Source organism: Sander lucioperca, chromosome 3 (assembly GCF_008315115.2).
Source record: "Sander lucioperca isolate FBNREF2018 chromosome 3, SLUC_FBN_1.2, whole genome shotgun sequence".
NCBI lineage: Eukaryota > Metazoa > Chordata > Actinopteri > Perciformes > Percidae > Sander > Sander lucioperca.
Genome location: NC_050175.1, coordinates 36,208,222 through 36,229,650, shown reverse-complemented (window position 1 = coordinate 36,229,650; position 21,429 = coordinate 36,208,222). Strand labels below are relative to the sequence as shown.

At 41.9% G+C, this 21,429-nt stretch overlaps 1 protein-coding gene across 1 annotated transcript in view; it reads left to right on the top strand.

The window, feature by feature from the left end:
* The first annotated feature begins 5,837 nt into the window (after positions 1–5,837).
* The window catches only part of adamtsl5 (ADAMTS like 5), a 44,468-nt gene continuing 28,876 nt past the window's right edge, over positions 5,838–21,429 (top strand). The window contains exons 1-2 of the mRNA XM_031323528.2: positions 5,838–6,580; positions 18,014–18,089. Of these exons, the coding sequence (XP_031179388.1) occupies positions 6,561–6,580; positions 18,014–18,089 (96 nt within the window). The 5' untranslated portion in view covers positions 5,838–6,560. The remainder of the gene's footprint in view (positions 6,581–18,013; positions 18,090–21,429) is intronic.

Sequence of the window (21,429 nt, the reverse complement as noted above, 5' to 3'; positions counted from 1 at the left end):
TACCTACTGCACCTTTAAGATCGCAAAGTACTGGTTCAAAGCATGATAACCCAGAATCAAAATGACAGAAACGTTCTTAAAGCAGCCATATTATGCTCATTTTCAGGTTCATAATTGTATTTTAAGGTTGTACCAAAATAGGTTTACATGGTTTAATTTTCAAAAAACACCACATTTTTGTTGTACTGCAGTGCTCTCTCTCACTGCTGCAGATCCTCTTTTCACCTGGTCTCTGTTTTAGCTACAGAGTGAGACCTCTTTTCTTCTTCTTCTTCTGTACTATCTTTGATTGCACTGCACATGCCCAGTAGCTCAGATGTAGATCATGTCAGCTAGCTAGCTCCATAGACAGTAAAAGAAAGGCTGTTTCTACAACTTTGGTCAGTTACAAGGCAGGATTAGCTGGGAGACTTCTAAATGAGGGCACACATGTAAGTAGTTCTTTTGTAGATTATGGTGAACTTGTGTGTGTTGTAGTAGTGCTTTGCTACTGAGAACGAGGTAGCATGCTAGCGTTAGCATGCTAGCGTTAGCATGCTAGCGTTAGCATTAGCATGCTAACGCTACGAGCTAATGGTTGCGGTTAGCCTGCTCGTTTCGGCTTGTGACGTCACAAGCCGTGCCGATTTTGAACAGCTCACCCAGAGACTGAAGACAGGACACATTCAGAAACTGTATCTCACTCTAAACAGCATGGATGGATTTTTTTCAAAGTTTGTATGTGTGTGGAAGCACCAGAGACACAACAGAACACCCCAAATCGCAGAAAAAGTGATTTTTTCATAATATGGGCACTTTAAGGTCTCATAGAATATCTATGAGTTAGGTTTTGCACGTATTTTGACTTTTTGAAGGGATACACACATTTACAGAGGCATTTTTTTCCAATGTGAAATTCCCAGCCCTCTGTGTCTACTGACAAACAAACTGTTTTTTCCCCAGATTTCTTCTGAATGATTTGCCCAAAATGTGTCAATCAAACTTTAGTATGTGTGCCGCCAGAGACAGGTAAACCAATCAGGCTTATCTTTTCATGCATTGATAAATTATGGGACTTTTACTGTGCTTACTGTGTCAAAAGTGTCTGGAATACAGTGAGTCTACGTTAAAGCAAACGTCAATTTTCTGTGCAGACTCCAGAGTGATAGAACATAACTACACTATTTTAACAACTAAATAACAGCCACAAATCTTTATCCGTGTCTCTTTCATAAGTGGACTTAATGGAAGAAACCATTTAACAATGTAGAAATACTTAGAAGCACAAATAGGCAAGCTCCTGGTGTTGTATGGTCGATAGACGGAACAAAACGAGGGAACAAAACCAAGATGCAGCTGGAACGTGCCGCATTTGCGCCTGGTGGAATTCAGGCTTGAGTATTAAGCGCCATAGCTCTCATGACATTCAAATTGTCTATTGGAAATCTCTCCCTCGCTGCAACCAACACAACCACTAAGTTTTAAGCAGATGAAAGCGGGATAACGTCACCAATTAATGCAAATGATTGACATAACTTTTGAGATTAGCGCTAGCTACTTTCATTGGAAAAGAGTTGGCAACGCTGCTCTGAACAAACGACATTTTGAAGGGAATTGATATAGCTTCTCGCCAAGATTTCAACATTACCACTTTGGGTGTTGCCATATTTAGTTATGTTTATGTTGTGCAAAATTTCAATTCATTCGAGAAGTTCATTCTAATGTTGTTCTGAGCTGCTCTGCTAATGGATACACAGTTTAATTCTCCAGTTACAACAACGTCATTTCAAGATTTAAGTAAAAGTTTTCACCACACAGCAACAACCCACATCAATAACTTTCTGGCTGCAGCTGTGTTCAGGCTGCATGTAATGTACATGATGTTTCACAACACCACCGTCTTGCCTTTCATCAGTGCTGCTGAGTGAAACCCAGTCCACCCATCAAGTTCCACCATTCATACTGGCAGGCTGCCAAGCTCAGTAAAAACCTGATAGAGAGAGAGGTGGGGGACAGGGGGTCTAGAACGGCAACTTTACTCTACCACCCCCCCTACCTCCCCACACTCACACACCTCCTCAATCATTTCTTTGAGGAGTGGTAAAGTGCCTCTTCAGCTCCTTCGGCCTCTTATGACAGAGCAGCACACTGTAGGATGCCAAAATCACACACACACACACACACACACACACACACACACACACACACACACACACACACACACACACACACACACACACACACACACACACTCAGAGCATATACGTGCATGAATGTGATGATTACTGTAAACACTTGGCTATCTATTTCTCAGTAACCACAGGAAGCACTAAACAGTGAAATGTGCTCAGTAAAGTTAAAACTATAGGGAGGGCAGAGGAAAATGGCTCCACAAGCCGAGACAAGCTCAGAGACCTCGGAACACTTCACTAATCATTATATATTCGCAGGTACAGAGGAGCCAATCACTGCTGACGCAAACAATTCTATTAAATGTATGAACTGACAATCCTTGTATATGTTTACTGTCCAGATGCCATTTTGGCCCTTTCATGGTGAACTCCAATGCAACTAAGAAATTGTTGCTTAAGTCCAAGGAAATGTGCATAGCTAGGAGGTCGGAGTGGTAGGTAGGTCCCAAAACACAGGACTTTTAAACAGAGGAGCGCGCTCGTGTCCCGGAAGAAGTTAAGGAGAAAACTCAAGACTTTCACCGGGGAAACAGATGTCTGTGTCCAGGTAGTGCTACTTATAGGGGACAGGTGTTTTAACCCAAACCAAACTGTTTTTCTGATCCTAACTAGTCGTTTTGGTGCCTGAACTTAACTGTCAAAGACCGCTGTCCTGACCGTCACCTCACAGTGACCGGTAGCTCTTTTAAAAGTGACCTGTTGTTGGCTAAACGTGTGCAGTAATTTCGTAGGATATCATACAAATTGTTTTGCATAAATTTAAGTACAAAGTAAGTTTTTGACTTAATCCCCATACACCGTCCTGCTGCCACAAATACTCACTAGAGTACCAAATGTGGATTAATCCGCCACTGAAAATAGTTCCCACTTCAAATGCACTATTCCATTTCCTCCTGTTTGTTTGATAAAAACTACAGTGACCAGCTGTTTTGGGAAATTACTGAGTCTTTTAATTTTGAAATTAAACTTTATATTTGTGATAGATTCATGTCATCCATGTGAACTAATGGGCTTCTTGCTGAGTGCCACAGATAGGCCTGGGAAATTGTAAAAACACATTTAAGTAAATGGACTTAACATCTTGTTTTTTTTCTATTTATGGGATTGACAACAATAAAAAATATAGAATATTGCCACCTTTATATGTTGAAGATATGGTTTGATATGAACATTTTTACTTTATGTCAAGCAACTGTATTTCTACTTGAGATACATATTGTAGTCGTCTTTATTCCATGATGATTAACCCAACATATTTGTTATTAGGCAGACGAGACGACTGAGTGACAGACCTGCTCTCTGTAGCCGCTCTGCTGAGTGCTGCTGCCTGTGTGATGTAGATTTATGGCGCTGCAGGCTCATGTTGTCTGCAAGTCAACATTTGTTGGTTAGTAAATCAATCCTTTGGCATCTGTAATGGGCTTCAAATGACTGCAACATTACATCCTGTGTTGGTAAGTGGTCTGATACGGTATAATGTTTATGGCTACATGACCCTGTGTGGTCAAAAAAACAGCTAACAAGTAGTAACAGATCCTGACAGGGAGACAGGTAAGACTGCTTTAATGTCCCTGCTGCTCTGTTTCCTCTGTTATGTCTGCACGGCTCCAGATGATAGTTCAAGGTTGTGTGTTGAAATTGTGGCAAAGCTCAGATGAATTATCTCCGCCTTGGCTGAGCTTAAAGGGACTGTGACACACCGAGGTGGAGACGGAGCTCCGAGTTCAAAGAGAGGCCATATGGTTGCTAAGTCATCCCATTTGTCCTGCGGCACAAGCCGTGTAGGAAACTGGAGAAGACCTGCCTGTTACTTCCTCATACATCACGAGATGTGCTCCAACTGTAAAACAAAACTTGCTAAAAAGGGATGTTATGTGGTCCTTTAAATGGAAAGCTCAGTGAGAGACAAAGGAGATGCCTGAGGGATACAGTTTCACTTAGTTCACTTACAAAAGAGAGAGGGGATTTTAAGACATCCCTTTGAAAAGCGCAAGCTGGTATGGAGTGATTAACACACAAAGGTGTACGGACACGTAGATGAGGTGTTTCTCCCTGAAGCAGTCCCCTGGTGAAACGGTGGCGTCACAGAGCAGAGGAAGGTGAGGAGAGGTTGACGGGATGTGGGGAGAGAAGACGAATGAGGAAAGAGTGAGTAAGGCAGGGACGCCTGAGGTCAGTGAAACTGAAGTTACGCTCAAAGACAAGCAATGTAAAAGTATATAAGATATATAATAATTTGGAAACTACAGTGACAGTCAATGAAACTAAAATATAAAATACCATTAGTATGATAAGTGACTATAAACTTCGTTCTATAATAATAATCCTGTGATGCAATCCTTTTATTCACCTGGAAGCACAAAGCAATCCTCAAAATGTATTTTAAGTTGAATTTTTAAGAATCTCCAATCCCTAATATTGAGGGATATTTAGACTATTAATGGGTTAATCCATGTTTCATTCACTTTTGGTCTTTGGGTACATTTGTATAAAAATACCTTGTTCCTTAGAAGGTGTCAGAGAAATTCTTAAAGTTCTCTTAAAAATGACAGAGTCGATGTGATGAATCAAATCTCTTTTGCTGACTTCACGACAAGGTTGATTCACTCGTTCATTCAACATGTGTCCAAGCCCTTATAGTCCAGTCACTTTAAGCCAAAATGGGGGTCAACCTAGGACAAATAGCAACAGAAGCAAACTCAACTGAATGGGTTCCATTCAGACCTTAACATTAAGTCTTTTACTGTTATATGTCAACAAGATTCAACAAGACATTTTCACCTGGCTATACCCAATGTTTAGATCTGTTGTGGTATTTATGCAAATTAGCACATCCGTAATTAAATTATGCACTGTTTGCCCATGTTAACAAACAATTTCAAAAAACTTGTAATACATTTTTTGTTTGTCTTGGTGTAAGTAATCAACTCAGTCATTTCCATGGTGATATCTAAAGGTTAAAATGTTTACCCTATTCATGTGAGAAAAAGAATGAATAGGCGTATGAATAGGCTATATCTGGGTCTTTTTCGAAACTTTCCCCTAATGGGATTCTTCGGGGCTTTTTTTTTTTCCTTACTCAGGACATATTGAGGATACAAAATCATTTGAGTTTGCTTCTGTTGCAATTTGTCCTACCTTTTTTCATAAAATGACTGGACTATTAGCCCTTCCTCAGTACAATGGCCCTTTAACGTGAACTCTCAGTAGACTCTCAGCTGACTTTCTCTTGTTCTTCTTCTTATTCTTCTGAAAACCTCACAACTTAAAAACACATTTTCACCTAAATCAATACATTGATTAAATCTAAAAATCTAAATTGTTCCTTCCCAGAGTACAGAGTTTGCCTACTTGCACTGGACCATTGTTTAATTATGGTAGGCTATCATTTACTAGAATTAAGGTTTTTATCCGACAGCCCCGTGAAGCAGCTCCTCTTCTCTTCACCTTCATGGTTTCTATAGGAAACCTATGTGTCACCTCTGACTTCAGAGGAGCTGCTGGGCTGTGATTGGACGAGAGAGGCGTGTTCACCGCAGGAATGTAATGCTCAGGTAGAGAGAGAGAGAGAGAGAGAGAGAGAGAGAGAGAGAGAGAGAGAGAGAGAGAGAGAGAGAGAGAGAGAGAGAGAGAGAGAGGGAGAGAGAGAGAGAGAGAGAGAGAGACAACTGCACAGCGTTCACACAACAGCCAGAGACGGTGGACTATAGTGGAGTGCTGCCGGTGGCTCTCTGCGCTCTTTATCGGGCTTTTCTTCCGTACGTTGGACCTGTTCGGACTGATAGGAAGGCCATAAAGAGAAGAAACAACTACTGGAGCTGAGCCAGGAGTGCTCTAACCGTGCAGGACTGGGCACAATTGAGATCACCTGCCTGGGGGCGATAAGACTGTTTCACACACTTTAAGGACAAAAACAAAAGTATATGGAATAATGTGAATCACAGCTATTGTGTTTTAATGTAAAGAAGGAACAGGAAAAGGGAGTTCCGCGTGAAGACTTCACTTTTTTTCTGCACCTGAACGTTCAGCAGAAGATGCGCCTTTTTCCCCAAACTTTTACGCGTGTCCCGAAAGACCACTCAAACTGATGTGATGTGTTTTGGGAACTGAGTAACAGCTGTTTGGATAGACGAGCTCTGCAGCTGAGAGAAAGAGAAAAAACAAAGTTCCTTAAAAGTTTCCCCTTTAAAAAAAAAAAAAAGAAGAAGAATTGAAGGATTGAACCCCAGCAGAGAGTTGGATATGGATGGTGTTGCGTCTGGAATCCGTGTCTCGGAGCCTGCAGCTGGGATGCACTGCGCATCTGAGCCGCGACGCTTCACACCATGATGCGAGACCAAAACTGCACCTGACAACGAATAACGCGAATCCAATCCACAAGGATCTACCATGTCCTCACTACTGACGAGGTAAGACTGTGAAAACGTGTCTCTGGTGAAGTGTTGCTGCCTGCAGAAAGGATCACATGAGAACTGAATTAGGATGATTTATAACAAGTGTTCAGCTTTGATGGGAGGTGATAAATTCCAAAGACAGGTTGAGCTTTTCTATTTTTTTTTTTCCACGAGTGGCGACTGTTTGTACTGTGATTGAGTTGAATTTCAAGCTGGAAATATGTGGTGACTTTAAATATTTACACTGACTTATTTTGCTTGCAAGGAGCTGCAAAGCCTTGAACATTTGTTTTGCAGTATAGTGAAAGATGGGAGGTGATACATTCCAAGAACAGTTGAGGTCCCCCCCCCAGTTGGAAGCTGTTTGTTTTGTGGTTCACTTTATCACAAGAACTGCAGGAAAAAATGGTGGTTTAAAACATTGTTTTGTGAGTTCTTTTTTGCATATTTGCAACATGTCATGTATTAGTTGACTTTTGCATGAAAGAAACTTGACTTGAAGCAGTTTGGACAATCCTGTAGTCACCTGTGGTGTGTGAATGTTTTCTCCGGGGGCAGAAGTCATATCCATTCTGCTGGAAGCTACTTCCTGCCAGCGGGTGAGGTAATCCTCCTGCCATATAGTATCTGTGATATTGCAGCTCCTGGCTCTACATTCCACCCATCCTGCTTCACTACATTATCTCCTAAATGTCACCGGCTATAAATACCCTGCTCATTTTTGATCTACTCCCCATCCCCGCAACAGAGAACACAAACACGGGGGCCTGCAGAGGGTCTGAATCTCTGCTCGAAATGAAGTCTTGATTCTTCTAAATCTGTCTCTTAATATCACAAATTTACCTTGACCATGTCTTCCCTCCTGGTCCTCTGGATTACTCTCCTCGGTGGAAACAATACATGCTGACATTTCTGCACTCTGCAGAAAAGCCCTTTTCCCTTTTATGGGCTGCATTTGCTGTAAGGTGTCAGGACAAATGTGTGGTCTGTCTGTCAGATGGACCGCTGTCAGCCTGACTGGTCTGCAGAAGGAGAAAGATTTGGCTCAGGGCACATTTTCTGTCTCTCTGATAACTCTTTGGAGGAATGTTTGTTTGGGAAGGAGCCCATCAGCCCCAAGATTTAATCGGCTTACCATGGAACACTGAGCATATAGCTTCAAAACGAGGACTCTAATTTGGTGTTACATGCTCTGATGTCACTCTCTCCTGGGGGGAGGAATTTCCATGCTTTTCTTCCCCATGGATGTGAAGCGCAAGAGAAGGACATCAGTATTTCAAAAAACTGTGACTCTCTGTTAACCAATTGTCTATTTTATAATTTTCTAAAAGCCAAAAAGTTATCGAAACTTTCTGCTGTTATCGTCTTTATTTAACACACTGCGAGGTACATTTTTGTACTGAAAAGCTCTTTTTTTTTTATAGATGTAAGAGGCTCTCACTGTAATGGGCCCCAGATGCACCCGCAGCTTTTGATCCACAGTAAAGTTATAGAGTAGTTAGTCTCGCTTTGCCAGACCATCCACACACTGCGGAGCGGAGGAGGGTCTGGCTAGTCCACACAGCATTCTGGGATGGGAGAAAAACGTGCTCTGGTTTATTGGCATTTCTTTAAACCAATCACAATCGTCTTGGGCGGCGCTAAGCTCCGCACGGAGCCGCTGTAAAATAGTCGTGAGAGAGAAAACTCAGATTGGACAGATAGTCTAGCTAGCTGTCTGGATTTACCCTGCAGAGATCTGAGGAGCAGTTAACCATAGTCCTCAGAAATCCACCAGAGTTTAGAATTCCAACACAAAGAAAGCGTAACGAAACGGACATCGGCGAAAAAACATGCATTCGGCGGAATTTTCTGCGGCACGGGAGCAATCCCGGAAGTGGAACGTCGTGGATATAGACTATAGAGTAGTAAACTGAACCTGATATAAAGGTAGAGTTAATGAAAAAAACTTAAGGTAGCACATTTATTGAGGGTGGTCAAAGTTCGAAAAAACAAAAGCATTCGCCCCAGGTACAGAGGTTCTAAATACTACAATACCCATGAGCCTTATTTGCTATGGTTAAGAAGCCAGTCACAGGGACAAATCACAGCTATGGTGAATTCAAAATGCATCCTTGTTTTTTTTAAGATTACTTTTTGGGCTTTTCGCCTTTAATTTTTGATAGGACAGCTAGGTGAGAAAGAGGGGGAATGACATGCAGGAAATCATCACAGGTGGGACTCAAACCCTGGACTTCTGCGTCAAGGCATAAACCTCTCAGTTTATATGCGCCTGCTCTACCCACTGAGCCAACCCAGCCACAAAGCTGCCTTGTTTTATCTGGAAAGAAATCATTACACCAAATTTTCCGAATTCATCCAAAATTCAGCCGGAATTTGAAGGTGATTTGATTTAAACAGCTGAATGATTTATTAGGTTTCAACTAAGTGTGAGTTTTAGCTTCTGCTTGCTGTTATTGGTACATGTTACAGACTTCAAAGGTCTTTGATCGTTTGTTACTGAAATGCACCGTGGGAGTTATGTTTAACATTCTTTAAAAAACTTCTTAAAGTTTGTACCTTTGACTTTTTAAAAAACGGATGTTTTCCTAACAGTTGCTCATCGTTTTTACTGATGATTCAACCTGTAGAGTTTTTATGTCCAAGTGCTCCAACTGTCAGTCACTAGCCTTGTCTAAAAGAAAGCAAAAATGCTGCATTACGCTAATGCCGTTGCTGTTGTTTAAATCATTGTGTATAGGTACAGTTTGTAAAGTTTTATCACTTTTCTGTACATCATTGTAGTTATGGTAGTTACAGTTATTAAAAAGTATATATGCACAAATAGTACTTTAAAATGCCTGGATGGAGTACTGCCCCATCATCAAGGTTTTCTACACAGTAGTTCTGTTCTGTACCTTTTGTCTGGGTGTATATTCAATGGAAAGATGCCAGTGAGTAACCCCATCACAGATGTCTTAATAACACCACACAAACTTCCAGAATAGAAAATGAATTGATTGATTTTGAAAAAGACAACGAATGGGAAGAACAACAGGTATTGGAATCAGTAGCACACCCATTTCTCAATAGGTCTTTTTCATATTGATATGTCCCAGTAGAAAATACCACAGGTGTAAATAATACAATTTATGATGGCTGAATTCCATTTAGCTGCTTCTGTTTCATGGTCCTGGTATTGTACGTGTCACTGCGTTTCCTACTATAACGAGTCAAAATGTTGTGAATGCTGTGAAAAAGACACAAACCGTTATCGTACAAAACCTGCAATTCCACAACTTTCAAACTAACAGAAGGTTAACACATGAAAACCACAGGTGCATCTCAGTTTGCTTAAGTTATTCATTCTGAAGAACAGTTGGAAGAATCCCCCTCATGTCATCATGTCAACATCCTGCTGCTCTAAATACTGTTTCCAGGTCACTTTGAACCAGGTTCGGAACTTGATTGGCCTGTATACGCCGACCTCTGTACTCTGTCAGAGAAAACGAAGAAGTCAGACAGTTTCAAGGTTCAGTCAGATAAGAGTTTACTGCTCTGTGTTTGTGTCTCTGCACAGACCTGTTGAAAAGCCTGTGCTGTTTGAAAGGTTTGCTTCAGAGCAGGAGTAGGGGTTGTGTTTTTACACACTTAAGAGTGTTTCAGTGTCTGTCAGCAAGACATTTTGAAACCCCATGAAAGAATTTCCGTGAAATGTGATGGACACGTCGGCTTTGCGCCAAGGAACAATTGATTAGGTTTTGGTGGTGATCCAGATCTGGGACTTTGCCACCGGACCATTAGTGTTTCTTAGCTGTAATTATGGAACTGATGGAGACAGAAACCTCAGAACCTCCCAGTCCTGCGGGCACATTTGCAGCTTCAAGACCAGTATTTAAATTTAAAATTGAAGTGTAAGGTGTATTGTGTAAAGCTTGACAAGAAGTCTTTTTTCAGATTTCCATACAGACGTCACTGTTGACATGCGTCTGGTAGAAGACGCCTCAGTCATGTCTGCCTTTCAACATTTATTTATCACGTTTTGTCTGTTATCTTTGTCACAATATTACTTGCGTGCATCTCTGCATGTCTCCCATGTTGCTACCATGACTGTAGATGACCTGAGAGGCTCTGCTTCAGTCAAAGTGGCTGTGAAAAGATAATCTCATAATCCCTGAGGTATGACGGTGTACCAAGTTTGTTCTCCCTGTCATGGAAGGAGTGAGTTAAGTGCTGCGAAGCGAAGTGAAGGGACCATAGTTGAGCAAGAGGCTGAGTCTCTAGACATTTTGGCAACAACAAAACCAACAACACGATACCAGTGTCTGTCTTAGCCATTTACCACAACAGTCTGTGGGTGTTTTGTCCAAATATACAATGGCATTTGATTTCCTTTTTGCTCAAATGTTTTGAGCCTTCAAGTGAAGCAGCTGCTCAGACACAAAGACCCCCCCCACTCGTGTTCAAAGTGGCTCGATTTGTCAATGCGTGCTGACCGAGGCCACTGAGCGTTCGATTGTTGCCTGCCTCATTCATAGTCACTACTGACCACAGAGCCTTCACACTGAACATCTGTTAAGGGTTATGTCAATCCATTCACCAGCGTGCTCCATATAACCATCGGACCCTCCACCAGGCGCAACCCAAAATGCTCGGTGGGTCACAGCTAAGTCTCCAGGCGGGTCAAAGGTTAAGACCCGCCCCTGGTTGGAAGACGTATTGCTTTTTCAAACTTGGTGGGTGTGCAGACAATTGTAAAAGGGGGGATCACCATACAGAAACACTTTGCCTAAGATCCCACACAAAGAAAGTGAAGGAGCAGAGATCTCCAGTCAAGTGTCTCCTGTGTTGATGTGACTCGTACCAGGTCAAAGGACACATTCTCACCTGCAATGCACTCCTAATCAGTGCACCGTAATTGCCTCATTTAATTGCATGATTACAGCATGGAGCCGTTGTTTATTTGTTCAGGGTGGGAATGTGAGAGCTACCTGTCTGTCAGGGTGTGTTTCAGCAAAGCTTTGTGAGTTCAGTCATTACAGAGGAATTATCTGGAGAGCCTCTTAATGTCTGCTACGGAGGCTGGGTGGAGACTCTGTTGCCTGTCTTACTGTCTGTATGTGGTCTAGGGCTGGGCAATATAAGGATGTTATATGGATATATGAGACTAGATATCGTCTTAGATTTTGAATATCGTATCATAATAAGGGATGTATTGTTGTCTTCTCCTGGTTTTAAAGGCTGCATTACGGTGAAGTGATGTACTTTTCTGAACTTACCAGACTTACTAGCTGTTCTATTATTTGCCTTTACCCACTTATTCATTGTATCCACACACATGATGATTATTTATCAAAAATCTCATTGTGAAAATATTTTGTTAACACACCAATTGTCAATCCTACAATATCGTCGCAATATCGACATTGATGTATTTGGTCAAGAATAGACTATATCCACGACGTTCTACTTCAAGGATTGTTCATGTGCCGCCAGAAATTCCGCCGAATCACGCTCTTTTCGGCCGGATATCCGTTACCTTCCGCTTTTTTTGTGTTGGAATTTAAACTCTGGTGGATTTCTGAGGACTATGGTTAACTGCTCCTCAGATCTCTGCAGGGTAAATCCAGACAGCTAGCTAGACTATCTGTCCAATCGGAGTTTTCTGTTGCACGATGTAGTATAAATTTGAGAATTGACTGACCGATTGTCTGGCCAGAATAACCTATCTGACTTCAAATTGCTTGTGTTCGTTGACTGGTAGATCAGATATAATGCTCAGGATTCGTTCAGTTAAAATTATAACAAACTTTAGTGAAGAATGATATTGCAATAATACAAGGATCAGATATTAGACAAGTCTATCTCTCCTAACAAACTGACAGAGCCTCCCCAGTATCTGATCTCGTCCAGTTAGAGTCTTTTTATCCATTTCTGTCTCCTCTTCTGGTGGTGCTGTCATCAGTTTGGATACAGTCCAGATCTTCTCGGCTCCAACCGGCTCCTACGATGTAGCACAATGTATGAAAATGTTACCTTGACTTCTCCCATTCCCAGGTCAAAAGAGACAAGCTGTTATTGTTTGGGATTTGCTATGTTGCATTCCGTTTACCAAAAGTATACATCGGTTACAAAATGTTTTACGATGTTCATATTACTGAATACCTGTGTCTTAATCTTCTAGGGAGTTGCGTGAGAGCCAAGGACATTTTCATAACCTGCGCTACACTTCTCTGCTTGCGAAACACTGCTCCTTCTCAGTTTCCAATCATTCCCTGGGTGCCAATATCCCGTACTCCCTTTATAATATCTTATTACTTTAAAAAACCAGATGGCCTCTCATAACCCAGAGAAGCAGAGATGGCAAGGTCAGCTCATGAACTCTAAAGCCTCTCACCTTATTCTCACAAAAATATATCCTTCAACGACTAAAACAACCTTTGAACGTACACATGCTCCACCAAAACAAGTTCCTTCCCGGGACTATTTTGCAGCGGCACTGTGGCTCCGTCTGGAGCTTAACGCCGCCATCCTCCACAGCGCTGTGGAGGAAGGTCTGGCAATGCAAGAATATCGTGATATTTGATTTTCTCCATATTGCCCAGCTCTAATGTGGACAGATCACACTTTGTTCAAGTGTCAGTAGTAGATGGGATTTTAGTGGTGGTTTTCATCTGGGACTTTCATCATAAGACAACCAGAGATTCTCAGCCATATCCAAATCTGCATCAAAAAATACTGTGTGTGTCTCAAATCGCCGTTACTCTACAGTTAAAGGAGAATTCCGGTCGATTTCAACACGTAGCTCTGTTGTTTGTAAATTTGGAGTGCTGCCAATAGCGAGAAAAACGAAAACAATCGGTGTTGCCTACATCGTGTTATCCTCCTGCTAGCGTTAGCACCCAGGAGGCTGAAACCAGGCAAGTTTTAAACGTGCTTTTAGCCTCTTAACATGTTCGAAATGTCATTACAAGTGCCTACCCATGTGAAGTGATTCCTTCCGAGTGAACACAGTGAATCTGACTGCAGTAGATGTGAAAGAATTGCATTTTCATTTATCTCGCTACTGACAGAACTCCAACTATACAAACAACAGCGCTACGTGTAGAAATAGACCAGAATTTAAGTATTAGAGGATGGATACCAGAGCCAAGTACAGGGTACCGTCGGGTTCCGTCGGGTCCTGATGGGCAGGGTCGGGTTCGGACAAATATTTAGAAATGATGTTTGGGTTCGAGTCGGGCTCGGTCACATCAGCACGATAAGGCATTGAACATTTTAAATTTAAAAAAGCTTATTATGTAGGTGCGCGACTGTGTTAACGTGCACTTGTTGCCCCGTGGGCACTGATGTGCTCATCTGTTGACATTTCCGTATGCCTTCCTACAGTTGCTTAATAAAAGTGGACTTTCCACACAAACAAACGTATGTGTCATTAGTATGAGAAAAAAATGAGATTTTAACTGTGTCGGGCTGGGACATAAATATCTTAATGCCTGTCGGGCTCGGGCCAGGTTCGGTTACTGCTCTGTCGAACGTGGGCCGGGCTTGGACAGAAAAATGCGGCCCGATCAGCACTCTATTAAGTATGTTCGAAACTGTTGCTTTTCAGGAATTTGTTGTAAACGTTTTCAAATCCTTATTTGAAATGGTTTAATTGAGCTATTTACCTTCGATAAAGTCAGATGAAATTGCCTCGTCACTGTTTAAATATTTGTGAAACCCACAGACACGCAGGAAAAGGTGACCAATAGCATTGATTAATGAAAAGAAATTGGAGAATGTTTCTGCCTGACAGCAAGGACTTGCTATTTTGAGTGCATAGTGTTTTCACAAGTATGGCCAAATGCAGGGGACGTATCCTCACCCTGTCTCTCTCCACAACCCTAACCATCCCACAGAACACCACCCTCACCCTATAGTTCCCGTATCTTCAAGCTACTGAACAATTGATTCAGTGAATTTGTTAGTGAATCCTCTGTAAATCTTTTAGTTTGTTAAATTTCAGAGAATATTTCGAAAAATACCTAACACAATTTCAGAGCCATGTTCAGATCAAAGCTAATTGGCCTGATGGTTTCAGCCCCATTCTGGTATTTGGTTAATGATAAGAGTAGTTCAGTGTTGTTTGAGTCGGGCTGGGCTGCTGTGTTTTTTTCTTCTTCCTCGGTCATGAGAGCGACTAATGTCAGTAAAAATAAACAACTAGTCTCGTATTGATTAAAGCCATTTCCCTCCCCCTGCCCCGGAGCTGTTCACTAATGTGCTGCTCTAGTCTTAATGAGAGCAGGCGGAGGCGGACTGACCCCTGATCACCTCTGTAAGGGCTCCTGTAGGGAGGGGGCCAACCAGTCAGTGACCAGAGCTGCTGTCTTTTCATGTTCAAAAACATTAAGCCGAAGATCAAGTGAAAGGGAGATAAATGACTTAATCTTTGTGGATTACAACAGTATTCATATGTGAAATGAAACTGAACTTCGCTGCAGAACAGTCTCATTGTCAGTCTTATTTATTTCTTCTTTCTTTCTGCCATTGATAGTAGAACTGCACAAAGTAACGCTGCCTCTCTCTCTCTTTTTGCCAATTATTAAGGACGCATCTTGTATGAGTAAACTTTATTGGAATTGTCACTGGACAACCATCAACAAATCATTTAAAAAATTCACTAGAACCTGAGGGCTGTGCGATTAATCAAATTTTAATCGTGATTTCGATTTTGGCTCCTATATGTATATATATATATATATATATATATATATATATATATATATATATATATATATATATATGTGAAATTTTGCTTTTATAGAATCCAGTGCCCACCAGGCCTAAGTTGCCCCACTGGGCCTAAGTTGCCCCCCACAAGGTCTAAGCCACTGGGAATTATTTTTTCAATGTACTTTAAGACGTTTTTAAAACTAGAGTTACAGCGGGGCGGCTCGGTTGGAAACTTAGACCTAACGTTAGTCATATTTTCATATCAAATCAAAATTGAATATAATATGGTCTGCATTTGAAAATAATCAGGGGTCAGGATGTAGAACTTGCACACACAATGGCCCTTTAGTCCTGCAGCTGAGATGCTGGAAGTAAAATAAAGTCTGTGTGAAAACGAGAAGGCCTCTTACATCAGACATGATTTGTGAACCTATTACCTCTTTCGGTCAGCGCGACCTTCCTTGTTCCTCCGATATGAATTCCCCCATGTAAGGCCAGGACGGGAGCCGAGGTCGCTGAAGGGAAGGGCTGCTCAGCCAAGTGTGAGGGAGATGTGTATCGTTTAATTGGACAGGCCAACTACTGACCTGGAACTGATCCAAAAGGCTCTGGAGCAGCTTTGTGTTTATGGACCAGGGAGAGATAAAAGAGACGGAACAGACAGAGAGATAAATGACAGATAGACTGGAAGCTGAAGGAGGGCTAAGTGAGATGTGGGAGAGAAGGTTAGAAATAGAGAAGATTGCTGTAACCTTTTTAAATGCAATATTTTTCCTCAGAGTGTGCTAATAAAAATGACATGCTTCATCACAAAACAGACCCTTAAACGTCTGACACACTTCAGCTGTCAGCAAAGTGGTGCCAGGAAGCAATCAAAAAGAGGGGCTTTCCAAGAATCACCGGCACTTCTCAGAAAAGGCACTTGTTCTTTGATGAATCAGAGAGAGGAGAAGACGGAGAATCACAGTTGCCAGTTTTTTCCCCCGGAGGTAAAGAAGGAAGGAGGAAAACTGGTAGAGCAAACACAACAAAGACTCAACACAAAGCTACGTGGAGGTTTTATTCAGTAGCACCTCAGAAGTGTCTCATTGGTCGGTACTACTGTTGCAAATAATTGCCTTTGACTCAATTTTGATATATACAAAAATATGCTGCTTTTGGTCTCAAAATGAAGCTGATCATATGTGAGGTTTATTCTGCTATCCAACGCATTCATCAACAGGTTTCTATGATATTGTAGGAAAATACGGCAAACCCCGGCCGGTCACATGATAGACTTGCATTGCCAGACCTTCTTCCACAGCGCTGTGGAGGAGGGTCTGGCTAGTCCACACAGCATTTTGGAATGGGAGAAAAACCTGCTCTGGTTTATTTGCGTTTCTTTAAACCAATCACAGTCATCATGGGCGGCGCTAAGCACCGGGCAGAGCCACGGCGCCGCTGCAAAATCAATCAAGCAGGCGGTCCCTTCCTCTCTGGCTGTGTGGGAGTTAATAGGGAGCTGTTGGGGTGGGTGGGCAGACCGGGCAGAGGGGAAATCATGATACTTACTGGATGGGGGGGGCATTCCTGCCCACAGGGGGTCACAGTAGTGTGGCAGCTTATTTGTGGATATTATCAATGACCTAAAGACCTCTGCTGTTTGAAGTGTCAGTCGTGTCTTTCCTGTCTGTTTCCTCCGGTTCTCCTTCCGTTATAATAATAATAATAATAATAATAATAATAATAATATATTATTGGAGTGTTTTACATGTTGTGGTTAAAACTGTTGTCTTGACCGAGACTGACACTGCAGAACAGACACCATATTGTCTGTCTATATATTTGTTTCCTTCTTTTTTTCTTCCATTCATAGTAGAATGTCCCTAATGTCTGCTGTCAAAAGATCTGTTATAAACTGTAGTGAGCTTGTTTTAATATTATTGGAGTGTTTTACATGTTGTGGTTAAAACTGTAGTCTTGACCAAGACTGATGTGATATTAAACTGAACTTCTTATTTAGTTCTTCTTTCTTTCTGCCATTGATGGTAGAACTGCACAAGCGTTATTAAGGACGCATCTTGTATGAGTAAACTTTATTGGAATTGTCACTGGACAACCATCAACAAATCATTTAAAAAATTCACTGGAACCTGAGGGCTGTGCGATTGATCGAATTTTAATCGTGATTTCGATTTTGGTTCCTAACGATCACAAAAACAGAGTATTCGAGAAAAACGATTATTTTGCACATTACGTTTTGCAGATAAACCCTTTTTTTGTCTTGTGTTCTGAATGAAAAAAAAAAGTTCAAACAGGAAAAGTTTTAAGGGGAATTTCACAGTTCTAGGTGTTTTCACTGTTGACTTGTTTCACTTTTTCACAGTTTTTTAAGTTCAAAAATTGCAACATCTTTCCAAAAGTCAATGAGTAATCGTGTTAAATAATTAAGATTACAGAATTGACAAAAAAATAATCGTGATTATGATTATTTTTCCATTATTGAGCAGCCCTACAGAACATTATCACTTGTTTAAACCATACCCAGACTGTACAGATCCGTTACATTTACTGTAGGTCAGTTCACACATGTTTTAGATGTCCTGCTAAGTGACACACTAACAAATCCTCCCGTTCTGCTTCTCAAACACCTCCGCTGTAACAACTTCTACATCTTCACCTCTGTGTTCCTGCGTGTATGATATGTAAAACGATGAGGGCGATGTTACCAACAGAGCGACCGACGGTGTTTGTTTCTCTCCCCATCTGCAGGAAGCTGACTCTGTGCCAGGCCCTGACCTTTGTCCTGCTGCTGGTCGCTCCCGTCTGCCTGTCGTCCCCACAGAGTGTAAGTATGACCCTCCTTCATTAACACGAGTCGCTGCATGGCCGGTCGCAGCTCCTTCTATTGACGTAACCAGGGTGCAAAACATACAAGAATGAAATCACCCTTTCAGTACCATGAGTATAGTGCCACTTGGCCAGGCATGCCAAAACACTTATTTAAGAACACTAAATATCCAATGGAAAATAATCTCAAAATGAAATAGCACAACGTGGCGTCAATATCAAACACAGCGCCGCATGACGCTAACTTTTTCTGGCTAAACTCCACTACCACGGCTCCTGAAAGGACCGTCATCTGGCGGTGCCTGTAGCCGGCTCACACCTATTGGCGGCTGAACAACTACCGCTGGTAGCCGGCGTCCCGGAGCAACATTTCGGAAAACAAAACAACATTTCACAAAACAAATTTTCTGTGGATTGATTTATCAATTAATCGACTACTCGTCTCAGCTCTTAAAGCTGCAATATCTCCTTGCAACCCAAAGAGTAATTTTCCACTTTCATATTGCACCATTAAAATGATTTTAGAAGCCTGAAATGGTGTGACTGTAGTACTTCACGAGAAATAAGCGAATATTAGAGAAAGCCGGAAAATAACAACACTTTTTAATAACACAGAGGCTGAAAACCTCCATAGAGCTGCATTATGTATTCACGTTATGTATATCCATGAGGACAGTCTCTTTTTCACATTACACATTGTCATTTGATATTTTGGTAATATAAGAATCTTTATTTAATATTCAATTAAATAAAGTTTAATGTCTTTAAAACATATTTTTGAATTCTATAACAACAACATAACAGAGCTCCTTATGTACTCACATAGAAAGGTAAGGTAAGTTATAGGCAACAACTCAGTCGGCAGCCAAAATGTCAACCCGTCTGTCGTGTTATGTGCAAATACACTAAGATAATAGCTAGATGATGGTGGTTCAAGTGCTATGGGGCCTTGTAGTCCCAGTCTGTCAGGGCCCAAGGCCATTTCCCACAGCCTCCCCACTTTCTCCTGCATTTATGTCCTCTTTTTCTTACATCTGACCGAGTTAAATGTTGTCATTAAGCTAATTTGTGCAGAGAAACCCTGTGCTCTCAGGTTCCAAAGAGGAAAATCCAGCTAATTTAGATAATAAACCAATCACAGCCATTTGACCAGCATCAGATGAGGTCTGGCTGCGTGCTGATTGGATTTTTTTTCGCAGCGTGTTTGTCTTCGGATGGTATTTTGTCTTGGAAATGGTAATGTTCCTGTGAGCCGGCATCCTCTCGGCCTCTCCACGCTCTGATTGCTGCTGCACCACCTTTTCTCCTCTGGCCACAGCGTCCATCTTTCATCACTGTTTGTCTTGTTGTCAGGCAGACAGCCCCGGACCTTCCCCTCAGGCCCGGCTGAATCAACCAGACATACACAGAGATAGGCTATATACCAGCCCCTGCTCTGTAACATTAACACAAGAATGTAGTGGAGGGTCAACACACAAGATCAGCTTTTCATTTTCTGCAAACCGAAGCAATGCCACTTTAAGGAAAACAAAACCGTCAGTCCTGCCACGTTTTAATGACTTGGTTTCGATGTTTTAGATTGCTGAAACTTTTTCTGCATTCAGTCATCATCGCAGCTGCACTGGCAACGCCTCTGTTGTCCACATTTTGGCCAGTTAAAGATGAGAACAAGAAATAGATCATGAAATGCAAAATATGAGACAAAGAGCCGGTTGTAACCAGTTCAGTTCAAACTACGGATGCATTTTTCCTTTTGCTAAAAGCTTAAAGTGAACACAAAGGCTGTGAAGTGTACAAATGCTGTACTAGTAGTAACTTTTGTTTGTTCTCATAGGGAAATTTGGTTTAGTCCCGGCAGACAGTGTATCGATTCGGATTCGGATTTATGCTAGATCAGTTACTGTCTGACATTCAGTTTGAGGCGGGTCACAGTGCCTAATCAATAGCCTGAGTGACCAGCAATCAGGCTCTGGCAGGCCAGAAATTCTGGTCGTCTGTGTCTTGCAGCAATCTGAGCAATTCTACATAGGGCTCGGTGATATGACGATATATATCGTCAAAAATTGCAATGTAAAAAAAAACAAAAACAGCATCGTTAAGTCACTTGGAAGACGCTTTATATACTAATATATCATACTCAGTTCTTTTCATTTGTCAAGTATTTAATTTACACAGGAGTATACAAAAATAGGCTTTACCATGTAGGTATTTCGTATAGAAATTTTGATGTATTGAAATACTAGAAAACATGCTATACTGTGATATATATTGTTATTGAGATATGCATATGTCCTACGTATATCGGGATAGGAGAGTTTGGCCCTACAGTTCCACAGTCCAGTTTCCCTCATGTCTGCTGTTAAAAGATACGTTATAAACTGTAATGAGCTTGTTTTAATATTATTGGAGACTTGTCTGCATCTTCCACACGTGTGGCTCCATATTTCTTTCTTCTTTCTTTCCTCCATTCATAGAAGAACTTCAAAAATATTGACTATAACAATTGACAACTCTGTGGTAGTCCCCACCCAGACTGCTAGAAACCTGGGTGTGACACTTGATGACCAATTCTCCTTCACTGCCAAAATTGCTGCAACTACCCGATCGTGTAGATACATGCTGCATAACATCAGAAGGATACGTCCCCTTCTAACGCAGAAGGGCGCTCAAGTTCTGGCTCAGGCTCTAGTCATCTCACGTCTAGACTACTGCAACTCCCTCCTGATTGGCCTGCCTGCATGTGCCATCCGACCCCTGCAGCTCATTCAGAATGCAGCGGCTCGACTTGTCTTCAACCTCCCCAAGTTCTCTCACACTACACCGCTCCTCCGCTCTCTTCAGTTTATATGTGTTTTTTGCCCCCAACGGCTCCTTCCAGGCAGCGCTGCCTGGAAGGCACTAGGATTAGGCACTGGTTATGGTTATGGTTATGGTTATGGTTATGGTTAAGGTTAGGGTTAGGGTTAGGGTTAAGGTTAGAGTTAGGTGCCTTGGAGGCAGCGGTTACAGCGCTGCCTGGAAGGAGCCGTTGGGGGCAAAAAACACCATCGAGCCTCTCTTCACTGGTTACCAGTTGCTGCCCGTATCCTCTTCAAGACACTAGTACTTTCATACAGGGCCACGAACGGATCAGCCCCAGCTTACATCCAGGACATGGTCAAACCCTATACCCTAACCTGCCCACTCCACTCTGCATCAGCCAACCTGCTTGCTGCCCCCTCACAGCGAGGGACAACTAATCACTCAACGAAATCTTGCTGTCCTGGTTCCTAAATAGTGGAATGAGCTCCGCATTGACATCAGGATGGCCGAAAGCCCATGCATCTTCGGCCGAAGGC